The sequence below is a fragment of the Prionailurus viverrinus genome, chromosome A3 (genome assembly GCF_022837055.1).
Source record: "Prionailurus viverrinus isolate Anna chromosome A3, UM_Priviv_1.0, whole genome shotgun sequence".
In the NCBI taxonomy this organism is placed as follows: Eukaryota; Metazoa; Chordata; class Mammalia; order Carnivora; family Felidae; genus Prionailurus; species Prionailurus viverrinus.
In genome coordinates, this window is record NC_062563.1 from 80845715 (window position 1) to 80871203 (window position 25489).

The window sequence follows — 25489 nt, forward strand, 5'->3', positions numbered from 1 at the left end:
GAGCAGATCACAGTGCTCCAAATCCTGCCACAGGATGAGAGCTGAGAGTGGCCTAGAGGGGATTAAAGAGGGTAGCAGGGAACCAAAAGAGACAAAGTGGGTGCAGCTTGGGTGGTTGGGGGTGGGGACAAGGGGAGGATCATCTGCCTACTTTGGTGACAGTGAGGGTCTCTAACCTAACAGATGGGATAGATTGCAACCTCCTGTCATTTTTTACACATGCTCCCACACAGGTTATCCTGGGGCAGCTCCAGTCTGCACTTGACCACCCCTGGCTGGCTGTATGCTCCTGTGAGCCCTGTTGTCTTGCTGTCTCTCTTATGAGATTTGTTTTGGTGACCTACAAGGAAGACATTCTGCCAGCAACTTGCTGTATTTCACTCAGCTCTCATGATCCCTCTAGAGCTTGTTTCAGTTCTTAGAAGTTCAGTCATTTTGTTAGCTGCCTGACTTTCCCATGGATACATAACAATACCACACACTTAGTGGCTTAAATAACACAAATGGATCTCACTGGGTTGAGATTGTGGGCAGGACTGTGTTCTTTTCTGGAGGCTCTAGGAGAGAATCTGTTTTCTTTTGCCTCTTCTGGAGGCTGCCCACATTCCTTGGTTTACACCCCCTTCCATCATCAAAGCCAGCAGGGCCAGTTGAGTCTCACATCACACCCCTCTGACACCCTTCTGCTACCCTCTCCCACATTTAAGGACCTTTGTAAATACTTTGGATCCACCTGGCTAATCCAGGATAATGCTCCCTTTTTAAAAAGATTTTTTTTAATGTTTTATTTATTTTTGAGAGAGAGAGAGAGTGAGTATGAGTGGGGGAGGGGCAGAGAGAGAGACACACACACACACACACACACAGAATCCAAAGCAGGCTCCAGGCTCTGAGCTGTCAGCACAGAGCTGGGGGGGGGGGGGGGGGGGGCTCAAACTCGGGAACAAGGAGATCATGACCTAGGCTGAAGTTGGATGCTTAACCAACTGAGCCACCCAGGCGTCCCTCCCTCTTTTAAAATCAGCCCACTAGCAACCTTAATTCCATTTGCAAGCTGAATTCCCCTTTGCCATGTAACCTAACCTGTTCACATGTTGCAGGGATTAGGACACGAACATCTTTGGGCGACTATTGTTCTGCCCACTTTAATTAATAATGAAACCTCACCTTTTCCCAAGGCATTTACAGACCTCCTTGGATCCTGAAAATGCCTATAAGATAGGTGAGTGGGTGGACTTGTCAAAACACCAAGGTAAACAAAACTTGTACAGATCTCACCCTAAGTTTACTTTTAAATACATGATGGGAGATAGTTAAAATGCAGGTCATGGTATTCAGTTCATTTCCAGGCTGTAACTCTAGATGACAGTACATAGTAAAGAGAAGGAGTGGGGGGGGGGGGGGGGGAGAAACTGTGGCCTTATATGACCAGCTGTCAGACCCAGATTCACGTTTTGCACTCGCACGAACTTGACCTGGCTATGTCACTTCCTCTTCCCAATTCTGTGATGCCCTATTAAGTGACCAAGATGATAGTTTTCACACAGACAGCTACTGTAGAAAGGTGTGACCCAGATGCAAAGCTATTCATATTTATTAAAACAGATGTCAGAGAAAGATGCTGATGGAGAATTAAAACCACAGCCCTGGTACTGACCTTGTTGAATTTTCCATGAAGGAGGACTAGACTATTCGAGCAATCAACGTATGGACAAACTTTTTTTTTCTTTTTAAATAACGAATGAGCTTTTTGAAAAAGAATCAGAAAACCTATGATATTTAGGGCAATCCTAAGAGCAACTGGCAAGGAGGAGTTCTGACCGCCATTCCATGATTGCCATTCAGATAGATGGGACCGGTTATGCAGTTCTCCTGACAGCTAAATTCCTCTTGCGGTTTGACTACGGAGCTCGGGAATTGCATCCTGAGTCTAGGGAAATCAAAAGAAACAAAGTCCCTAACCTCGAAGAGGCTGGATTTAAAAGGTTTGCCCTGACTTCCTGCTTGCTGACACTCTCTGTGTTTTATTCTGTTCTTATTTATTTATTTTGGAGCGAAATGACAGACTTTGCCCAGCCTTAGCACAATTTTTCTGCTCAGGGTCCAAACTTAAAAATATCAAAACCAATACCCACCCCCCCCCCAACACACACACACACACACACACACACACACACACACACACACAATTGAGACGCCTTATTGGGGCGTTTGGCCATCTGTTAATCAATAATACAGAGGTTTATACTGTTAAGGCAGGAATTAAACTGGAAAACCATGTGCTTTCACGAGCAGATACCTTTACCAGGTGATTGGAGTTTAGCAGCATACATCGGACACTTATTCCTTGAGGTTTGGTAATGGTAAATAAATCGTGGAGGGGCCCAGCATCTCAGAAAGCAATTATAGTAAAACACTCCTAGGGTGGGTTTGCCCCCGGGGTGAGTGGTGGCTTTGATTCTACGTCTTCTGGGCTCCAAAGCGTGGCTGCCTCAAATAGTTAAAATGAAAAGGGAAGGAATGTTTTTGTTGGAGAGTCCCAACAGTTTCCAGCATATTTTCCATTTGCCTGACTCTGCTCTTGGCCCTGAATGGGGTAGAAGGTGGGGTTTTCTCTACTGAAATCATGAAAATCTCTTCCCTGGCATGTGGGCATTCAGATCTGCTCTTGGTATTCCTCATGTTATTAGCTGCAGCTGCCTTTGCTGTGTGCAAATTGTTTTTGTGTTTGGTGAGGATCACATTGACTTGTGATTGCCTGTGCCCTGCGGTCGGAGTGGGCATTTTTGTGAGGGGCTTGATTATTCTTGTGTTTTTTGTTGTGTCTTTTTCACCCTTCGATTCCTGTGCTGATTTGGGCTTGTTTGCAAAAGGAAGAAATATTTGGCTCAATCCATTTCATGCAGTAAAGGCAGCAGCTTACTGGAGACAGTTTTTATAACCTAGGAGACTGACATTTTCAAAAGAAATTTGGCAAGCCATAGGTGTTATTAAGATTTTGTTTGATATGGAGCACACAATAACACCGCAAGCGAGCACGTGCCTCACCGTTAACTCTATTTTTTTTTAAGTTTAAAAATCAAAGCAAAAGAAAACAAAAAGCCTCCATCGAAATGTTGTTAGGTAAGCTTGTACATTTGAGCTTCATGGTGTTTACATCTATGAAATCCAGAACCAATGAGTTCCTTTTTGTTTCAGTAGGACCAAAAATTGATTTCAGGAAATGTTTAACTGTGATATTAAAACAACAACAACAACAACAACTTATAAATGCGGAGGTGCAAACAGAGTAAGATCTGGCAACTTCTCATATTTTAATTTTTTTTTTTTTTTTTTTTGTTTTCAACGTTTATTTATTTTTGGGACAGAGAGAGACAGAGCATGAACGGGGGAGGGGCAGAGAGAGAGGGAGACACAGAATCGGAAACAGGCTCCAGGCTCCTAGCTGTCAGCACAGAGCCCGACGCAGGGCTCGAACTCACGGACCTCGAGTTCGTGACCTGGCTGAAGTCGGCCGCTCAACCGACTGCGCCACCCAGGCGCCCCATATTTTAAAGATTATAATTTAGGAACACACTGAGTAATAGTTTCATAGGACTCAAGTTAATTTTAATTATGAACCCATTACTCAGAGAAGCAGAAAAGTATGTGGGTACCTTGACTGGCACAGACCCACTAATGATTCAGTTTGCCTGTCTCAGAATCCATTTCTGACCACCCTGCATAACCACTTTTCTCCTTTGTCGGCTTCTGTGTGAGCTTTCAGGTTGTACTTCATTAATTTGCTTTTATAGGAATCTTGCTTTATAAAATGTAGCTTTCAGGTTTATTCTAAGGGAAGAGGGAAGAGGAAGAAAATGTGCATGACAAGCTGCTTTGAAAGCCTTGCTGATTCCTGGCTCCAACAGTGGGTTCATGCTCTGTACCCCTTGGCTCCCCGAAATGGGACAGAATCCCCTCCAGTGGGCCCCAGAGTTTCCCCCACCAAGCACCTCTTTACTAATCTCTCCTACCCTCCATGTTTTGAAAGCTTGTACTAGACAGTATCTACCTCATCCTGGAATCAATCCTCTGTGCCTGCCAAACAACAGGACCTCAATTGGTCTGTAGAACTGAATTGTATGATAAAGCTTTGGAATCGGACATTCCACAACTTGAATCCCAGGCTATGTGAGCTTGGTTCACTTATTAGACCTCTCTGATATTCAGTTTTTCTTATTTGAAAGATGGTATTATTATAATTAATATATAATGTACTAATACAATTATTATAATTCCTTGGAGAAATAAGGTAGTGCATGGAAAGTACTTCACTTTCATAAGGATCTACTTCAGAAAATGACCATCTTTTTAATTAGTGTACCAAAAGTTTTCCCCACTTAAAAAATTAATCAAATACACATCTCTTTAATATCCACTCAACTTTGATGATCCAGAAATGACCAAGGCTGTACTGAATGCAATTCCAAGCAAATTTTAAAACTCAGATTTTTAGTTGCCCTACTCAGCTTTTGTATAGGTAAACATGTTATTTAATTAAAAAAAAAAATGACAGGAACTTGTGCCTCCCCTCCCCACTTTTTTAAACTACTTTCTTTGTTCCCTAGAGGTCTACGGGTGCAGGGTTGAGAAATGGTGCTATTGCTCCTGCTTTGGTTTCTAGTTCAAATGGGTCTAAATGAACCCAAATACATCTCCAGAGCATGTGTTTGGGGAGAGGGAACACTGATGAGTGAAGAAGCACATGGTTTTTAGAGCCCAACAGGCTTAGGTTTAAATCCTGTCTTCTGTTTGCTTGTTGTGTGACTCTGGACAGGTTCCTTAGACCTCTCCCAACTCCTGGTTTCAGCTTCTGTAAAACAGTAATAATTCCTGCTTTACAGATTTGTCATGAGAATCAAATGAGATCATGATAAAGCCCCAGCATAGCATCTGAAAAATTATAGGCCTTCCATGAAATGATCATTATTTGTATTCGTTTTGGGAATCCAGCCAAATTTGTAGGTTTATTCTTAGTGTAGGAGTGGTTGTTGGCTTTAAAATTAGAATTATTTTTCATGCCCCCAAGATAGGCATGAGTAAATGTGACATTTCTAATTTCTAGCAAGTTTACTGATTAAAGAAATGACTGTATATTAAAACCAGGAGGCAGGAGCTCTGAGTTCTAACATGGCTGGCTTATTCATTCATCTCTGCATTCAGTCAATATTTTTCAAAGCCTACAGTGTGCCAGGCATGGTCTTAGGCACTGGGGATACAGTGGATAAGACCTGATTCTTGTCCTCAAGATGCTCCTTGACTGTAGGGAGACAGGTACTCAGACTTGCCTTTTACCTCATCAGGACCTCTGCTGCACCCTTGTTTGATGATTAGCCCTCATGGTTTCCCTTACCCTTCTATCTAGTAGAGATGCCACGGTTCATTCCTGCTGCCACCCACAGCAACACCTAGAAATATCTGTGCTTTTGCTTTATATATGCCTAACTCCGGATCAGCATAACTATCTAACTTCTGTCCAAGATGACCCAGATAGCTGTAGAAGATGATCCAATTGCAAAGGTCGAAACAGCTGCACATAGCCCAGCTCAGCTCTTAATAAATCTTTGTGGCCCTGGCCACTCCTTTTACCAGTCTCTATATCCCATGATCTGGTCTCGTTTACCTCTTCAGCCTCATGTCTCTTGCCCTTTCTCTCTCTGTTTTTAAAAAAAAATTTTTTTTAATGTTTATTTTTTTTTAAGAGACAGAGAGAGACAGAATGTGAGTGGGGGAGGGCAGAGAGAGAGGGAGACACAGAATCTGAAGCAGGCTCCAGGCTCCGAGCTGTCAGCACAGAGCCTGACGTGGGGCTTGAACTCATGAGCTGTGAGATCATGACCTGAGCCAAAGTCAGACGCTTAACCGACTGAGCCACCCAGGCACCCCCTGCCCTTTCTCTTTCTTTACATTGAGCATTGCACACCCTGCTTGTCATTCTCTACACATATTGTGAAATTTCTGGCCTCCCTAACTTTGTTCATGGCATCTCCCAGTGCTAGGGAGGGGGAGCCCTGATCAGCATGGATTCAGGTAGCCAATTCCTAGGCAGACACATCTCTAGAATAGAGGTGAGCACCTCAAGTTAGCATAGCTAGATGATATGAACATCCATTTCTTCCATTTCATGATTAATAAATAACTTTGATTATAATTTGGCTTTTTAAATAGATTTCTTATAGGAAGACAATATACTAGCAGTTGTAGTTTGCATTATAAATTGATAAACCCTGGTTTATACATCAGTCTTTTATGAGTTTAGTTTCTATGGTCACATGGTCACTCCTTTTGAGTCTCTTAGTTAAAATTTAATTTCTGGATAGAAAGCCAAGGATAAAACTGCTAAACCCACGTAGACAACATCAAAGTAATTAGCTGGCCTCCTGAGACAATGTATTTATCTCACCTCCCTACATCAACAATGACTTCTAAAGATCTTTTACAATTCTGAGATCATCACTGCCTCAGGAGAAAGGGAGGAAAACAAACAAACAAACACTTGAAAGTGACTTATTCTAGTGGAATGTCCCTAACAGATACATATTCACTTGTTAGAAACATGCTTGTAACAATATCTAATTTTCTTTCTTTTGAAGCTTTGCTTTCTAAGCAGCCTTTGCAATTATAATTTGATCTCCTAAATGGATCTGGCTCCACAGGAAAGGCAAGCTTTATGCCTGTGCCCCGGTATTTAGGGTGCTCAGACCAGATATAGTTCCTATTAAACAATATCAGCAAGTCTCTTATCAGTTTAGATAATCAAAATCTCTGCCTAATCAAACCTGGGGGTAAAGCTTCTGGTCCTAAAAAGCAACAAAGTGAGTTTGAATGACTTAGAAGAAATTAAATTGTCCAGGAAATTAAGAATGTTAAATTATAATAAGAACAGTTACCATTTATGAATATTTATGTTTATCTCATTTGATTCTTGCAAAAGTCCTACAAGCACCCATTTTATTTATTTATTTTTAAAATTTATTTTATTTTTTATAAGTTCCATCCAAAATAGTTATCATATGGTGCAACAATGATTTCAGGAGTAGATTCCTTAATGCCCCTTTCTCATTTAGCCCATCCCCCTCCCCCAAACCCTCCAGTAACCCTCTGTTTGTTTTCTATATTTAAGAGTCTCTTATGTTTTGTCCCCCTCCCTGTTTTTATATTATTTTTGCTTCCCTTCCCTTATGTTGATCTGTTTTCTATCTTAAAGTCCTCATGTGAGTGAAGTCATATGATATTTGTCTTTCTCTAATTTCGTTTAGCATAATACCCTCTAGTTCCATCCATGTAGTTGTAAATGGCAAGATTTCATTCTTTTTCATTGCCAAGTAATACTCCAGTGTGTGTGTGTGTGTGTGTGTGTGTGTGTGTGTGTGTGTGTGTGTGTGTATCACATCTTTATCCATTCATCCATTGGTGGACATTTGGGCTCTTTCCATACTTTGGCTATACAAGCACCCATTTTGAAGATGAATAAATTAAAGATTAGGCAAGTCAAATAATATCAGGCCAAGCTGACAAATGGAGAAAGGACTTAAGCATAGGTTTATCTGCCTCCAAAGCCCATGCTTTTAACCGCTATGCAACACTGATTCCATCAACTAAATCCATTCATTCACTTATTCACCAAATATTTATTGAACACTTACACTGTGTCAAACATTAGAAATACCAAGATGAATAAAACACTTGTCATGAAGACCTTACAATTAAGTAGCAGGAGTGTATAAACATACATATAATAAATTGTTTTAGTTGCAGTCATAAGATATGAGCAATAAGATAACAAAAACAAAAAACAAAAAATGTGTACAGGTGTTACCTAGAAGTAGATAGGGGACAATGGAAAATTTCCATAGAGGATGGGACAGTTGAGCTAGGCATTAAACGGTAAGTAGACTTTCATCATGTGGGTAAGATTACTTCAGGCAAAAAGAGTGGTGTGGAGGGAAAATGTCCGTAGGCAAAAATCCAGAATGGTGACTGAGGAGCTGCAGCTGTTGGTTTGGAGAGGTGGCCAGATGAGACCAGACAGGTGTGAAGAGGCTCTGCATGCCACACTAGGGAGTTCAGGTTTTATGCTGCAGGGAATGGAGAGTCTTTTGGAATTTTTTTTTTTAATGTTTATTTTGAGACAGAGAGAGAGCATGAGCAGGGGAGGGTCAGAGAGAGAGAGGGAGACACAGAATGTGAAGCAGGCTCCAGGCTCTGAGGTGTCAGCACAGAGCCCGACGCGGGGCTCGAACTCACGAACTGTGAGATCATGACCTGAGCCGAAGTTGGACGCTTAACCGACTGAGCCACCCAGGCGCCCTGGAATTTTAAGGAGAGTAGCAACATGGTTAGGTTTGATTTTAGATTTCTCAATAAGCACAACGGTAGGGAAAGTACTGTAAAAGTCAAGACACTATTGCAACGCGGGAGTACAGTGAGATGTTACTCTGTATGATCTGGTCATTATATTCCTATTAATACAGTACATGCTTGTGCTCTCCTCAGACCACCCAGATTTCTTCCCTTGAAAAATAGCACACAACAAGCTCCTTAATTATGGACGTGTTTTTTTGAGCAGTGTATGTTGGAGGATGTTTGTGTGTGTGTAAAATGTATTCGTGCCTAGAATTTCAGCCCTCTTGTGAGATTCTTTTGAAACGAAGATTGTATCATCTATCAAATTAGCTCTCCTTCAGTTTTCTATCATTTTCAAATATGGCAACCATGTCTTCTAATTCTGTTTCAATATAGATATACCACTATTCATTGTCTACAGGATAAAGTTCAAACTCTTTATTATAATATATAAAAGACTGATAACATCTTGATGCAATCTTGCCAGCTTATCTCAAGACCTTCTCTACACACCTTACATTTTATTCACATCAAACTACTTTTGGTTTTGTTCAGGCCTTATGTTTTCAAATGTCTGTAACTTTCCCTATGCTGTTCCATCTATCCTAAAGACCATCTTGCCCCCTAGACAGGATTCCTCACTTATATTCATATTTTACATTGCTCTATGACAATATTATCATAAGCCATTATAATCACCTTAAATTTGTCTCCTTCCGACCTTGGTTGGAAGGGCAGAACTCAATCCTATTTGTCTTTTTGCCTTGAAATATCAAACATAATGGATGGTTACATTGTTGGAGCTAACTAAATCACATTTACTTTGCAGAACAAAATCTTAGCATGCTAAAAATAAAAGGCATGAACATCCTTTGTTGCTCTGCTTTGTAAATTACTGAACAGTCAACAGTTAACTGCACTGCTGCCTTCCTTAGCAAAGGTTTATTGACCATAGGAAGCTCTAAGATTTTAGAATAGCAAAAAAGTTTGACTCTATCTCTCCTTTTTAGGAAAGCTATTGAAGCAAAGTCCTAAACTTCCACTCTCTCTAGTGATCATTTTAGTACTAGAATTCTAGACACTAATGAATCAAGCATTTATAAAAACAATTAGTAAATGTGCACATCACTTTTTGAATTTGAATTTGAGTATCAGACATTTTTCTCTTTTAAGCTATACTAGTGAGGAGTGTCTCTATCATGTTTTTGATTAGAATATAATAACTCAAGATCAGGAACTAAAAACCTTCAAAAATTAATTGATAATACCACTTCCCTATCAGCTGAATACAGTGCTATTATAGTTGTAAAGAATTTGAAGGCCTTTCTTGGTTGATTGTTTTTAAAAGTCTATATTTAAAAAAAATTTTCAATGTTTTTTATTTATTTTTGGGACAGAGAGAGACAGAGCATGAACGGGGGAGGGGCAGAGAGAGAGGGAGACACAGAATCGGAAACAGGCTCCAGGCTCCAAGCCATCAGCCCAGAGCCCCACACGGGGCTCGAACTCACGGACCGCCAGATCGTGACCTGGCTGAAGTCGGACGCTTAACCGACTGCGCCACCCAGGCGCCCCTAAAAGTCTATATTTTTAATGTGACCTAGCGCTAAACACTTGGGTCTGTGGAGCCATGAAGGATATATAGCTGTGATATACACACTGTGATTTTATATACCTCACTACGTTAAAAAGCTTCTTCCAGCCAAGAGTGTTGCTGTGGAACTTGTTTAGACTGAGCATGTTGATAAGATAAATTGCCAAGTGTCTTTGGTTTTTCATAGAATAGATGTTCCATTTATCCTCAGTTTTTCATCTTGTTTTATAAGAGTTCTATACTTTCTTGACTGGTCTCATTTTTAGAAAGATGTAAATCTATGTAAGCACCAGGATAAATTTAAACATTGTGGTTAAACGTGTATTTAAACACATCTTTCTAGGACCTGAATGTTTTTAATGCTTCAACACTGGGCGGGGGGGTGGGGGTGGGGGGGTGGGGAGGGGAAGTGGGGGGGGGGAGATTTTTAGAATGATTCTTACAATTAACTGTTTTATTTTTTATTGACTTAAAACCTTCAAACTAGCAATCTTTTAAAACTAGAATGAAGATATATACCCATAATAAATTAATGCTGGTAGCACTTTCAAAATACGTTTGAGTATTCTGATGAACATTTTCTAGGACCAAAATCTAATTTTCACGTTGGAACCAATTTATGAATAGGGTACCCTGCTCCCCTTGCCTCATTGTTTTCTGCCTTCATGCCTATTTTGCTATGCAAAAGCTTTATGTCAATTTACTCTTTGAGCTGTTTAAGACCAAACCAAATTATTCCTTCAGCACATTTTAAACAATCCCTTAAAGACCTCTTTTTCTTGGCTATGTTTCCAATCTTGGCTTATCACTATAATATTTCATGCTCTATGCTTCTGAAAAAATTCAATATTCAAGAACAAAGTAATCCAGAGCTTTACTTCATTTCAGTCTTTTTATGTCCTAGGGCTGTCCCAACTCAATGACCCAGTTTTTATTGTGTCGCATCTCCCTGTCTGTTGCTGACTGCGACCAGCTTGCCTAATCCTTTTCCTGTCCCTTATCAGTTTTCCCTTAATTCAAAAATCTTTTTTTTTTTTTTAATTCTTTGCACTTCTTTCACAGCTTTTAGGTTTTTCTTCCTCCTTAGGAGATTCAGTGTTCCTGTGGTAGCCACACTGAGACACCAAAATGAATGGCTAACTAAGGTCCATAAGTCTGTCCTTGTCAAAATTTTCATTGTATTATCTTTAGAAGTGTGAGTGGTAAATGGCAGAAAGTGGATAACTTGGCATTATGCATCAAGAGTCCTTAAAAATGTTCATGTCCTGTGAACCAGCCATTTCATTGCTGAGGGTCTAGCTTATTAATTAAAAGGAATCATCTAAGATATGGGGAAAAAAAACAGTCTACATGAGATGCTCATTCAATGTTTGTATAAAAGCAAAAGAAGAGAACAGTGCAAATATCCAATAGGAGAGAAGTTAAAAACAATTAGCATCTATCTCCTTGATGGGAATATTGTGCAATCATTTAAGATGATGGTTATTTGACCAGGTAGAAAGATGGATATTTATGTTTTCAGAAAACCAGGGTGCAAAATTATAAGTGTCAATGATCACAACTATGTTTTTATTTTTATTTATTTATTTAAAAAAATTTTTTTTCAACATTTATTTATTTTTGGGACAGAGAGAGACAGAGCATGAACGGGGGAGGGGCAGAGAGAGAGGGAGACACAGAATCGGAAACATGCTCCAGGCTCTGAGCCATCAGCCCAGAGCCCGACGCGGGGCTCGAACTCACCGGCCACGAGATCGTGACCTGGCTGAAGTCGGACGCTTAACCGACTGAGCCACCCAGGCGCCCCACAACTATGTTTTTAAAAAGCATTTACAAGTGGAAAACAGCAAGGAAGCATGACATTTGCTGATAGTTCTTATTTTAGGGTTGTGGATTTACAGATGACTTTTCTTTACTCTCAAAATCTTGATTAAATTTATTTTCAAAGTTTTTAAAAGCCATAATTTCAACTGATGCAAATTATGAACCATTTAGGTTATGCCAAGTAAAATGTATAAAAGACTATTTCAAATAGAGTTCTATTTAAGTTAATCACAATCTAACGACTGGCAAAGGGGCAATAACACAGTGAGTGTGTTATTAACATTGTGCATAATCCCAAAAAAATTAGGAAAAATTTTTCAATACCTATTTTAAAATATAAAATGATTTTTTTTAAAACTTTGTTCTCTCCAAAGTTACTTCATCAAATCAACATCTGGTCCAACCTTTCAATCTATTTCCACACTGTCTTCAGAGAGATTTTTCTGAAGCCTAAATCTGTTTGTGATATTCCCCTGTTGATAAATCGCTCAGGGATTGAGAACATTAAAATCTTTAGCTTACTTTACTAGCTACTCCCAAGCTTCTCTACCTTATTCTGTGTCCTTTCTTCTCATGTACCCTCCCCACCAGCTTTACCAAAGTATATATAATACCTGAAACACTACTCAGAGTCACTATTATTTCGGTTTCTTAATACTGAAATGAACAGTTAATACACATTCTTCAAATCTCAAGTGTTATTTTGTTTGGAAAGACTTTACAGATTCTTCATCTTCTGTAACCCCCTTCTCTGTAATCCCACAGTGCCCATTATATTGTATGATCATTGATTTGCTTGTCTGCTTTTCCCACCAGACAGTGTACTTGTTAATAGTGCACAGGCCAGCGTGTGTGTGTTTAACCACACTCCTCACACCCCTCAACATATCCCCTGCCTGTGCTCTGACAGTGAGATGAATAGTGGGTGCTCAGTAATGCTGATGAAGGGCCAACATGCTAATAATCCTGGACACTAGATGCCAGGAACAAACTGGGGAGACGTGCTGGAAGTGAAAGACTGTTATCCTATCAGGTACCCATCAGGTAGAAATTGTTCAGTGCATCTCACCCTGATGAAGTTGGACTTCCCTACTTTGTCTTAAGGGTGTCCTGCAAATATTGTACCTCCCACATCATATACCTGAGAACTGGGAGCAGTCTTAGTTGTCTGTGAACCTCCACTATTCCCTTGTACATACTAGACATTCAAGCATCCATTGATTAAAATCCAATTTTCAAAATACATTCTGATTTACAGAAATTTGCGTCCACTTTGTCCGTGATAAGCCAAAGCCTCTGGAATAAAAAAATATGTGAAAGACAAAATATTTGTGAAGGTCAAAATCCTAACTAGAAATTTTCAGAACTGTGTTGTGGATCCCTAGAAAGATAGATGTAACAGGAATTAAGAATGGACGAACTTATTCAAATAAAACACAAACAAGGACTGCAGGAACTCCAAATGTGCTGACATGTAAATATCTTCTTCTACCTCAATTTTCATATACTTATAGGGAACAGGGTATACTCCGACAGAAAATACTGGTTCGGCCCAACACAAAATCATGGTTTTGTTGTCTAGATGGAAAACAAATGACTTGGTAATGTTCTCAATTGATTTTCTTACTTTCTTCTTTCCCACCCTTATTATATTTGCATTTTAAGCAATATAGATAGTACAACCAAAACAATTTTTTTTGTAGAAAATTTTAATCAAATTCATTTTCCCCAAATTTTTATAGCCTTTAAAATTTGACTATGACTCTAATATTTTACCTATTAATCCTTTAATATAAATTAAAGTATGAATGTATCAGAGGCTCTGATATTTAAGATAAAACTCTGGAAACTGTTATATAAAACAGTCTTGCTTAATCATCCCCTTAATTTATCTGCTATATAGACTTAATGTTCTTATTTTATATTTTCTTTAACACCTATCCCTGGGGTGCCTCAGTGGCTCAGTTGGTTAAGTGTCCGACTCTTGGTTTCGGCTCAGGTCATGATCTCACAGTTCACGAGTTCGAGCCCGGCATTGGGCTCTGCACTGGCAGTGTGGAGCTTGCTTGGGATTCTCTTCATGAGCTTGCTCTCTCTCTCTCTCTCAAAATAAACTTAAAACAATTAAAAAAAAATCACTTATCCCCATCTGGAAACAAATGCAAACAAATGTAAGTTTTAAAAAAATAACCAAACAATTCTATTTTGGATTTCAAAGTATTGGAATATACATAGTAACTTCTCTGGTACAAGGGAGAAGTTAAACAGCCTGTGCATCGGGGGAGAAATCTTTGACTGAATTTTATATATATTAATAGGAAGCAGAAATAATGAAATTAGCATGATTAGTTTCGGCAGGTGTAATTACGAGTGAAAACATTTTCAAAAATTAAGCAATGTAAGAATGAATAAGGCAAAACAGGGAGATACTAGGATGAGCCTGAATTACAGAAAAGGAAAATTGGAAAGAACACTTTTTAATGTAGCTACAACTGTTCTCAGTAAAATGCATCACTTATAAAAGGCACATTTCCCTATAGCTAAGAAGAAAATATTATAACCCTTAAGACAATTCAGTCATCACTAAAAATAATATTGAGGTACACCCATGCAGCTTTGTTCTTAACAACTCCTTTAAAAAGGTTTGCTCTATTAGCAAGGAAACATGCTCATTTAAGATCATGAGCGCAATCTCTTTTGCCCATCTCAGCTCTCACTGTGTATTAACAGGGACGCTGCTTTTCAAATCAAGCCTCATGTAAATCTAATGGTTATGCATTCTTCAGTGAACAGTGATTTAATAGCTGAGATCACAAGGGTTAATAAATGTGCCTAGTGCAGTGCCTACTACATAAAAGTCTCTCTTATCTATCTATGTATCTATGTATCTATCTATCTATCTATCTCCTTCCCTTGCAACTCTGTAATAAAAATAATAAACCCATAGCCCAAAAGAGCTATACAAGACAGGAATGATTTGTTGTAGATACTTTAACATAAATATTTCATAATTTATTATAAAGACATTTTTGTACACAACCACTATAAATACTTAACATGGTTTTATAACAGTTGCAATTTTATGATTTCCTAAATACCATGATAACCCACCTGTTTTTAACCTCTATATAAAAGCTAAGTGTAGGGTTAGAATTTAACCCAGGACACATCAAAATCTGGTGTCTTGGTTTATAAATACAGTTAATACATCAGGATATTGACAAGAATTGCCATGTGCTTCAGATGTACTGCCAAGACATGAAGAGCCAACAAGCTTCAAAGAAATATACATGTTTCTAGTTTTAGGTGCTAACAAGAAATATTACTGTAAAGCTGGTAAACTGTGACTACCAACGCAGATTTCTATACACCTGAAAAAGTCAAAAACAAAAATATTAAGATATTTGTCCACCAGGTGGACAGTATCTAGGCTGTAGGGTTGACTTACTGCTTTCGTGTACTGTACAATCAGTCTTATCATTGCCCCCAGCTTTGGAATTTCAGAGCTAGACAATATACAGTTCAAAACACTTGCTTTGTCCTTTCTCTCATGCTAGATCTCTGATATGTCCCTCTTACAGTCTTGCTAAAGGATCTTTCAGCTTTTCACTCAACAGCACTGGGTCAAATCTCTTCTATACAGGATCTCATTCTTCTCGTGCCTCCTCTGTATGCGGAGAGCCGGTCAAAGTCTTGGAGGTGGAAACGAGTTGCCAACTGATTTACCATTTTCCTCAGGGTAACAAAGGCTGAAACAACTTGGAAAGTAAGGAACAAAGTGAAGATGATGTGTATTGCTTTTTCCAATGGCAGATTCGTTAGGCCTTCATTAAAGAGCAAGAATAGAATTAAAGGCAGTTGCAACAGAAGACTCAAAAGCCAAAAGCCAGCCAATTCAGGAACCTGCAACGACACACAGTAAGAGTAAATCAGATCAGTAAAGTACAGTCTTTCATTTATATAGATCATCAGTACTGGGTACCTACATTATGAGCTCTGTAATTCAAAAGGAGTAGAAAATGGTCCGTGTCCTCAAAGGCTTACAGTCTAGATTAAAAGTGAAAACTAACTTATGTGGCAATGCTAGAATGATATACATTAATAAATAATTGAATGCATCACAAAGAGGCATGAACTAAATACTGTAAGAAATAAGACAACAGTGATTAGGTGAAAGAAAGAGTCCAAGCATGTAGGCTGTTGAAGTTGGGTAGAAGGAAGAAGAGGCGAGAAGGTAAGTAAGCAAAGAAAAGCATGACCAGGAATCAACATGTCTGGGGGAATGGATGCTTGGGTTAGAAATAACAAGTGAGACCGGTAGGTGCCTAATTCTGAAGAGCTGAGAAAACCACAGAAATCTTTAAGCATTATCCCTAAGCTGTGGTGACTGTAAATGCTTAGGCAACACAATGATTCAGAAAAACGTGTCTGGCCTAGGATTCCTGAGTTTATAATCTCTCCCATTTTCTTATTCAGGATCCAAACATGTTTAATTGACCATGTATTTTCAAGGCAGGTGGAGAAGAGGGAAAACTGTCAATTCTTAAGTGCTTACTATCTTCAGGTATTTTAAATTTTTTTTTTTCAACGTTTATTTATTTTTGGGACAGAGAGAGACAGAGCATGAACGGGGGAGGGGCAGAGAGAGAGGGAGACACAGAATCGGAAACAGGCTCAAGGCTCCGAGCCATCAGCCCAGAGCCCGACGTGGGGCTCGAACTCCCGGACCGCGAGATCGTGACCTGGCTGAAGTCGGACGCTTAACCGACTGCGCCACCCAGGCGCCCCTATCTTCAGGTATTTTATATAAATTATTTCATTTAATCCCAACAAACCTTGAAGTAAATATTTCCCCCATTTTATATACAAAGAAAGCCAGGCTCTGGAGATTGAACAGACTACAGGGACAGAATTAGTAAAGTTGGAGGCAGGCCTTTGCTCCTTCTACCACAGCTCCCTGCCTTTTCCTCATTATGAAAACCGTATTGTCTTTAGGTGTAGCACTGAGAGAAAGGAAAGAAGAGCCTACCTTTTCCTGTAGGTTCCCCATGTAGCCCAGATACAACCTGATAGCTTCAATTAAGGTTATTATGATGATAACAGTGACCACAATGAATTTGTAGTAATCAGGCAAGACTGAATACTAAAAAACAACAAAAAGGACACAAAAATAAACATGTTTGTAAAATCTCACATAGAGTAAAACTGACCTGAGATAGAAAATAAATTTTAAAAACTTTAATTTTATTGACAATGTAACAATGCCAGGAATGGGCAGAAGAGACCTCAGCAGAAGTAGTAAAGCACAGACTTACCTTCATCTGAAGCATCATAATGCTGCTTACCCACCAAAGTGGGAAAAAGTAAGTGTTAAAATAAAGTGACATCTGCAATGCCAAACTGGAAACCATTTCATTATCTACAAAAGAAACAGAAAAAAAAACCAAGCTCCTAATTCTGGTCAATGCCCTATATGTCCTTTAGTTTCTTAAAATTAGTATCTATAGTGTTGGTTCAACAAAACTCCAGATTTTAAGCCAATTTATAATCACTGACAGCAAAAGGAAATATCTATCATAGTACTATTTAATTCATATACTGGCTTCATGGGGGGATGTTTCTTTCTTTTTTTTTTAAGTTTGTTTATTTTGAGGGGGGGCAGGGAGGGGCAGACAGAGAATCCCAGGTAGGCTCTTCACTGTCAGCACAGAGCCCTGTGGCTCTGTGACTTGTGGCTCGAGCTCAAAACCGTGAGATCATGACTTGAGCAGAAGTCAGAGAGGCTCAACTGATGAGCCACCCAGGCACCCCTCGTAGAGGTATGTTTCGTATTTTTCAATTATTTCATCAATTTGCCATTACAGTCTGCTGATTTTTTGCACACTAATGGTGTAGATTAAATGTGGAATATCAATTTGAATCCTATTGAACAGGTAACAATAATGATCATAACCTCCTTTGCAGAGTTCTATGTAAAAAGCCTATAAAATTAACACATAAAATACATAAAAACTTACCTTTCACACACCTCTCTTCAGCATACTCTAATCCCATCCATTCACTAATACCCAATTTAATGCCACTTTGTCCATAAGTCCTTTCTTGATCCTATTCCCCCACCCTGGTAGAAATCTCTTCCCCTCTAGGTATTTACTTCTAACCCGTGCGTAAGAAAGTGTTAGCAAAGAACATCCCCCTGCTCTAGCCAGTCTAGTGCGCTGAGAGATCAGGAGCTTTGGAGTCCAAGTAAACCCATAACTCCTCAAACACCCCTGGAATCTTCAATGCCACACTTGGGATAAATTATTTAACCTCTTTGAGTCTCAATTTCTTCATATGTAAAATGGTAACATTAAAAGTACCTCACAGGTTGCTTGCAAGGATTAGAGATAGTATTAATTACTTTACCCTACCACCATGCCTGGTACGTAGCAGGCAGTCAATAACATTAGTCCCCTTTCCTTCTCTTTTACTTAATACACAGACTCATTGTAAGCACAAATCCCTAATTTGAGATACTCATAGAACCTAAAATCTTGCCATACACATGCTGCATACCAAATATGTACAAGCAGAAAGAATGGAAACATACTGTCATAAAGACATCAATGTAGACATGTGATTCATGAGCTTCATTTATCCAAGGGTGATTGCCTAATACCTTTTGCTTCTATGTAAGAGAGAAAGGTCCTAAATTAAGAATTTGATTTTTTAAATTAAGCCCTACAAATACATTCTAAATTTGACTAAATTCTAACAGTTTAGGATAATGCATTTTGAAATCAATTGCCCTAAATGTAACAATTTATAAAGGCCCTAAAATAAATTTCTTAAAAACTTTTTTTCTCTCCACAGCTGAGTATATCTGCCATTCAATAATTTTAAAATATAAGAAATAATCTTGGTCTCTCAGAGTAAGGTTTCCTATAGCTCCAAGAATTTGCCTGATTATTAATCTACTTTTTTTTTACTCCGATATTATGACCTACTTTTGCTTGTACCTATTTAATTTTTTTTTGCTTGTACCTATTTAATTTTTTTTTTTTTTGCTTGTACCTATTTCTTACATTATCAGTGATAACAGAACGAATTCTTAAAATTTGTTAAACCTGAAGGCAACTCACCAGCCTAGGATTCTTTTTTTCATAACAGTACAACTCTAGGTCAGTGGACGTGGTAATGGTATATACACTTGTAATTACAGTGCAAATAATCAAACCTACTTCGGATCCACAAGGAAGAAAATGTGGGAAGGAAATGATAAATTAAGCTGAAAATTTTAATACCTTTGGAGCAGAAATTAGTCAAATTTTGCTAAGGAGTTTTTATGTTAGAAATTGTGTACATGAGCATCTTAAGCATTACGCTATAGCTATACGGCATTTCAAACTTATAATCATGCAACTGAAAATCAAGTTAATATGCAAATGAACCTTGAAAGCACAAGACATGAATTTACTAAATTTTGCAAAAGTACCAGTTGAGTTCTGTAAACGGAATTTAAATTAAAACATTATATAAATCAGGGGTAGGCAAACTACCAGCCAGCTGCCTGTTTTTTGTATAGCAAGTGAGCTAAAAATGGTTTTTCACATTTTTAAATGGTTGGGGGAAAAAATCAAAGAATAATATTTTGTGACACTGAAAATCATGAAATTCAAATTTTAGTGTCCATAAATAAAGTTTTATTGGAACACTGCCACATCTATGCATTTACCATTATCTATGGCTGCCACAGAGACCTATGGCCTGCAAGTCTAAAATATTTGTTACCAGCCCTTTACAGAAAATGTCCGCTGACCTCTGATAGCTTGCATCACCAGACTTTAGTGCCTGTTAAGGCTTCGCTTTAGAATCAGAGACTTGACCTAATTTTTCACATTATACTTTTCTCTGTACATCCTAAATCTTAAAGAGGCCTAAATTCAGGGTGAAAACAATGCAACTATGGGAACGTACTTGTCTCTGTGCTCTTTTAAAAGTCCCTAGACCAAGCAGGAGGAAAAGGTTTCTATTTCCCCAGCAGAGTTCAGTGATAAAAACCACATGGATTTGGATGACAGTATGTTGTCTATCATCATGATTTAAGGAGGGAAACTGTTCTGGAGGAAACAGAGTTACCACTTGCCGTCAAGTTGAATGCTGTATCGTGGTATTTTGTTAGCGATTTAGGGAAAGAGTTGTACATGGTGAGGGGAATGTGGAGCTGGCAGGGAAGGGGGCGAGCTTTGTTGAAAGCGATTCTACTGTGGCAGCTACCATTCTGGAGTGGATAGCGGTTTAACAGGACTCGTTAAAAAAAAAAAAAAAAATCTTTCCATCTCTTCCGCCAGAAAACGGACTTGCGGTGGAACGTGGTCGTTTTGCGAGTAAAGGAGAAGAGAAGATATTTTAACCAAAGTGGGGAGTGGGAAGGGGAGACTGCCTGGGCTGTTTTCAGTCCAGCTGGGCCACAAACGCCAGAACGGAAGTCGCTGAGGAAAAACACCGCCGGCCTTCGCGGAGGATGCGGGACCGGACGTGTGCTGCGAAGGCAGTGTTTATATTTTTAGTTTCTGAGGAAGGCCGCTGCCACCTCAGCGGCTAGGCTTACAGTTCGCCGGCCAGGACCGTTAGGGATACGGGACTGGAAGCGTCCCAGCCTCAGCCCCAGCCCCAACCCCAACCTAGGGGTGGGCCCCTCCTCCGGCTCTCTTCCCGCACTGCGGGAAACCAGCTGAAGGCGAGGCCGCCATTTTAGGTCCGGGCAAACTCTGGCCGCTCCTTAAACCCACGCCAGGTCCTCCGCAGGCCATACCCGCTGCGCCGGGCCTCGGCCACTCACCAGGACCCTCGCTGTACTCCGGCCCGGTCCGGTTGGAGTCGCTGAACACGGTCCGGCTGAAGTTTCCCAGCCGCTGGCGGACCGGATCCGGCAGCTCCATGGCCGGGCCTCGGTACGGCTTACAGCTAGGTCTGCGGACGCTGCCTCCTTCTACCGTTCCCACGGCAACCGGGCAGCGCGAGATGCTGGGGCCCAGGCGCGCGCGGCCGCACTGCGGGGCAGAAGCGCAGGTCGCGAGCACGGACGCCTGGAAAGGAGAGGTGTGCTGAGAGTTGTGTCCTGGCGAGCGCCGCAACCTCGTGTGCGAAACGGCAGATTCCTTAGTCCTGTTATAAGCCTCATCATTCTTAAAAACAAATAGAAACAATAATAAATGAGCCGAGGTTGGTTTGTGATATAAGGAGCCGTCACACCTCGTCAGTGGGATGCAAGCTTTCTGGAAAGAAATATAGAACGAATGTAGAACTTACAGAATGTTCATGACCCGGTGGCTTCTTTCTTAGGAGTATACATTTGAAAAGTTTTATTATTAATATATAGTGTGTATGCGTATACATACAATATTTTTAATAAAATATTCTTAGTATATAATATACATTCCTAGAACTGTGGATAGATGTATACGCACACACGCACATTTGATGGAATACATTGCTGCATCTTAAAAAACATGCTTGCAACGAATATTTGATTGTATGGATTAGCTTTTAAGTAAAAATAAAACCTAAGTAGAAGTGAACCCAATTTTGCAAAATGTGTGTGTGTGTGTGTGTGTGTGTGTGTGTGTGTGTGTGTGTGAGAGAGAGAGAGAGAGAGAGAATATATGAGGAGCAGAGGTGGAGGAGGTGGCACAAACACTGTGGCTTCAAAACCAAAAAAAGACTAGTAGAAAATCCAAAATGTTAATTATTTCTGGGTAGTGGGGTGTAGGTGATTAAAATTTTTAAAAATATTTCTGTGTCTTCCAGGTTTTTCTCAAATAAGATGTATTATTTAAAAAAAAAAACGATTTAAGTGTAAGATACTTACAGAAAGGATGCAAACCGAATATACACATGTAACCAGCTCCCAGATCCAGGAACAGAACCTTACCAGCACCTCTGGAAGCTTCCCCTTCCTATTCCCTTACAATCACCAATCCTCCACTTCTAACAGACCCTTTCTGACTTTTAATAGTATAGAATAGTTCTGCCTATTTGTATGCTTTATGTAAAACTAATCATATGGTAAGTGCTTCTTAAAAGTAAAATCTGCCTCTTTGCCCTCAAAATAATTTTTAAGAAATTCTTTCATGTTGTTGACTGTAGGTTTTTTTTCCTTGCTGTGGGTGACATGCCACGATAAGTTTATCCATTCTACTGTTGAGGAGCCTCTGTGTGTTTTCTAGTTGGGAGCTGCTCTAAGTAATCCCACCTCTGGTAAAAATGTGCCTCTGGGTGGCCATATGCATGTGTTTGTGTTGAGCTCATTCCTAGGAGTGGAATTGCTGGCTTATAAAGTATGACCCAGCTTTTATGGATGGTGCCAACAGTTTTCCCAAGTGGTTGTACCAATTTCTACTGCTTCCAGCAATGTATAAGCATTCCTGTTGCTCCAAATCTGTCGCCATCGCTTGTTATTTTTCCATCGTTTTCTCCTAGTCATTCTGAGTGGTGTATGCTGAACAGTATTACTTTTACAATCAAAAGGAAAATCAAACATTTATATAAATGTCAAGGTATATTTAGTAAGGTAGGGGAGGAAATAGCTACATGGCTAGACTTTCAAAATAATTCAACAAATGTTTATTGCATTCCTGCTATTCTTGGGACATTGTACTAAGCTAATTAGGGATATAGATCCTCCCCATCAAGAAGCTCAGCAAAAACAAAACAAAACAAAAAAACAAACAAGAAAACCCAAACAAAACCAAATAGAAACAAAAACCAAACACACCAAAATTCAGCCCGTTAGGAAGGTGAGATGTGGAGGGGTGCCTGAGTGGCTCCATCGGTTAAGTGTATGACTTTGGCTCAGGTCATGATCTCACGGTTTGTGAGTTTGAGCCCCGCGTCAGGCTCTGGGCTGACAGCTCAGACAGAGCCTGGAGCCCGCTTCAGATTCTGTGTCTCCCTCTGTCTGCCCCTCCGCTCTTTGCACTCTGTCTCTCGCACTGTCTCAAAAATAAACATTAAGAAAAAAAGGTGAGATGTGGAAACAAATAAGTATGATATATTTTAACAAAGGAACAAAGATGAGGAAGCAATTAACTCTGGGGATGTTAGGGAAAAGCTGACTAATTTTTGCTTCTCTTCAAGATAGATGGAGCTTATGCTTCATCATCTCCAAAAAGGTTCCAGGACCTCCCTGAAGCTGACTTAAGTGGCTCCTCTGTGTTACTTTGGTTGTGGTGTTAGTCATGGTGTACTAGCATTCGTCTATCTGTGTCTGTTTCTCTTGCTAGTTCATGGGCTGAGGTCAGGGGTGATCATTCACCTTTATATCCTGAACACTAGCACAGTGCCTGACCTCAAGTGGGAGCTAGATAACTACTGAATGAAAAAAGGGACTAAGATCTAAAAACCACTACCATATCTTTCCATTTCCAGTCCAAGGACTTAGCCAGTCCTTATATAGGGTTCACTCTACAGAATGAAGAATTAGTAGATTAAAACACAGTAAAGTTATAGCATCTCTTTAAAATTAAAATTTAGCAACAAAGAATCCATTTTCATTTATTAACCCAGCCAAGACTTTTATAAAGGACAAGTGAAGTAGGAAGCCTAATGCTATGCTGATTGAATTATAATTTGAACAGTCTCATTTTCTAATAAAAATGTTCAATGGGGATGTCTTCAAAGACAAAATATTAATGTCAACCTCCAAATATCACTTAATACGGTAAGAAAAATTCCTTTCACGAGGTTTCAATTCCTATGTAATTCATAGCCTGATTCTTTCTTACAAGCTTTTAGCAATACGTACAAATTGTCTTAAAAATATTTCTGCCTTTAACACAATAAAATTTTAAGACACTATTTTGGAGATATAATCATAAAAACTATAAACAGAGTTTTATATACCAAGATGTTACTTCCAACATTATTGATATTAGTTAAACAAAAAAAGAAGGTGAGGGAACATTGGATGTGCCACAAGCCTAGCTGAGCAGAATATGATATTCACGGTGAGGTTTTGGGTTATAGTGGAAAAAATACCCTTGGAGGCAGAGAGAGCAGGGTTCAAATCCACTGAAATTCTCACTTTACCACCTGAGAGCTGTACAATTGACTTCAGACTTTTGTTTTATAAAGTGATTATAATGGTAACTTACTATTATGGTTGATGTGAAGATTATATCAATAGAAAAGGATTTCTATTAGTGATAGCTATTATTGACATATCTATTAAAATGATGTTTGTGAAGAGGAAACCCCTACAGTGGAGTGAAATCATGCCAGCATTTGATTTTCTGAATTCGATTGTACCTGTGAGGCAATATCTCCACTGCTTTCCTAGGAAAGACAGTGGATGCAATAAACCGTAAAACAGTACAAGCACGTTAACAAAATTTATCAAAAGCCCAAGTGAATTCTTTTAAATAGTTTGCCTAGCATTGAAAAAAAGATATGGAACATCTTGTTCCAATTGCAATTATTTCATCAAAATCCTGGAGAAAAAAACTGATAGAATTATGGGAATTTTTCCTTTAGATTTTATTTGGTATTTAAATTTCCCATAATCACACATTTCATAGTTTGAAATAAATCTTATTAAAATAAATTGAAAGGAAGAGGCAACGATGGCACAAAAATATATACAGAAGAGTTTTAAGAGGAAAAAACTACGGTTTAAAAAGAATCCTGTCATTATTGATGTCACAAATGGTCCAAAGGGCTGAAAAAAAACCTTCCAAATACTATTTTGTTACTTGATGTTCACAATATTTATATGCAATCACATTAGTGAAATACTGAGGAACAAAGAAGGGAATCTACTTTCGTAGAATCAAGAGACTAATATGAGTTTCCCATATTATTATTACTCAGAATCAAGAAAGAAGTATGGGGACTTTGTTCTTAAAACCAAGAGAATCATTCTCAGCAAGATAAATAAATTAACGTATAAAGTTAAACTGTTTACTGTTTATACCAATGTTGATGGTCAGAGTAATAGCTGCTTCTCCAATAATTGTTTCATGTTTTTCTTTTGGAGTTATTTACAGGTATGGCTTACTTTCCTAAATATTTATTTTCACAAACATTTTTAGCCTAGTGGAATAGTTTCTTTCCCTTTAACAAGAAGCAAAGTTGTTTGGTAATAATGTGTTCTATGTTACAAGGAAACTGACTTGGGGAGTTATTTAAATCACTCCTTGGCATAATAAAGATATAAATTCTTACCATTTCATGCTAATAAAGACTTTAGAAACAGTATTTTACAGTGAATATGTTACTCAATTTATTGCATTGAAATGAATTGTGAGACATTTCTAAGAATTTATATAAATCTAAAAGATAAATTATATATTTAGGTATTACATACTCAAATATGATTCCACATCAGCATCCACATTTTAAAAACCTTACCATAAATTACCTGAAATGTAATCTTATAATCTTGAAGTTGTTAATGGATGGGCAAAAGCTTTTTGAATCCCACATACAACATATTCCATTTGCAACATTTTTCAAAAATTTGTAAGAAAGAATCAGGCTATGAATTACATAGGAATTGAAACCTCGTGAAAAGAATTTTTCTTACCATATTAAGTGATATTTGGAGGCTGACATTAATATTTTGTCTTTGAAGACATCCCCATTGAACATTTTTATTAGAAAATTCTTTCCCTTTTAAAGTGCTGATTATGTTACAGTTTTTGG

The 25489-nt window shown here is 38.8% G+C and overlaps 1 protein-coding gene across 1 annotated transcript; it reads right to left on the minus strand.

The window, feature by feature from the left end:
* Positions 1-14793: 14793 nt before the first annotated feature.
* TMEM17 (transmembrane protein 17) lies at positions 14794-20913 on the minus strand. Its single transcript, XM_047854263.1, has 4 exons — positions 20628-20913; positions 17119-17222; positions 16833-16946; positions 14794-15706 (listed from the first exon to the last, which is right to left on the minus strand). Exons 1-4 carry the CDS (start codon positions 20725-20727, stop codon positions 15428-15430), a joined length of 597 nt encoding a protein of 198 aa, XP_047710219.1. The 5' UTR covers positions 20728-20913; the 3' UTR covers positions 14794-15427.
* Positions 20914-25489: the final 4576 nt, after the last annotated feature.

Excerpts from the sequence above, each read along its gene's own strand:
- TMEM17 (XM_047854263.1), bottom strand. The coding sequence starts at position 20,727 with ATGGAGCTGCCGGATCCGGTCCGCCAGCGGCTGGGAAACTTCAGCCGG. Across the intron at positions 17,223-20,627 it reads GGAGTACAGCGAGGGTCCTG|ATAATGAAATGGTTTCCAGT; the intron begins GTGAGTGGCCGA and ends TTTCTTTTGTAG. Across the intron at positions 15,707-16,832 it reads TGGGGAACCTACAGGAAAAG|GTTCCTGAATTGGCTGGCTT; the intron begins GTAGGCTCTTCT and ends GTGTCGTTGCAG.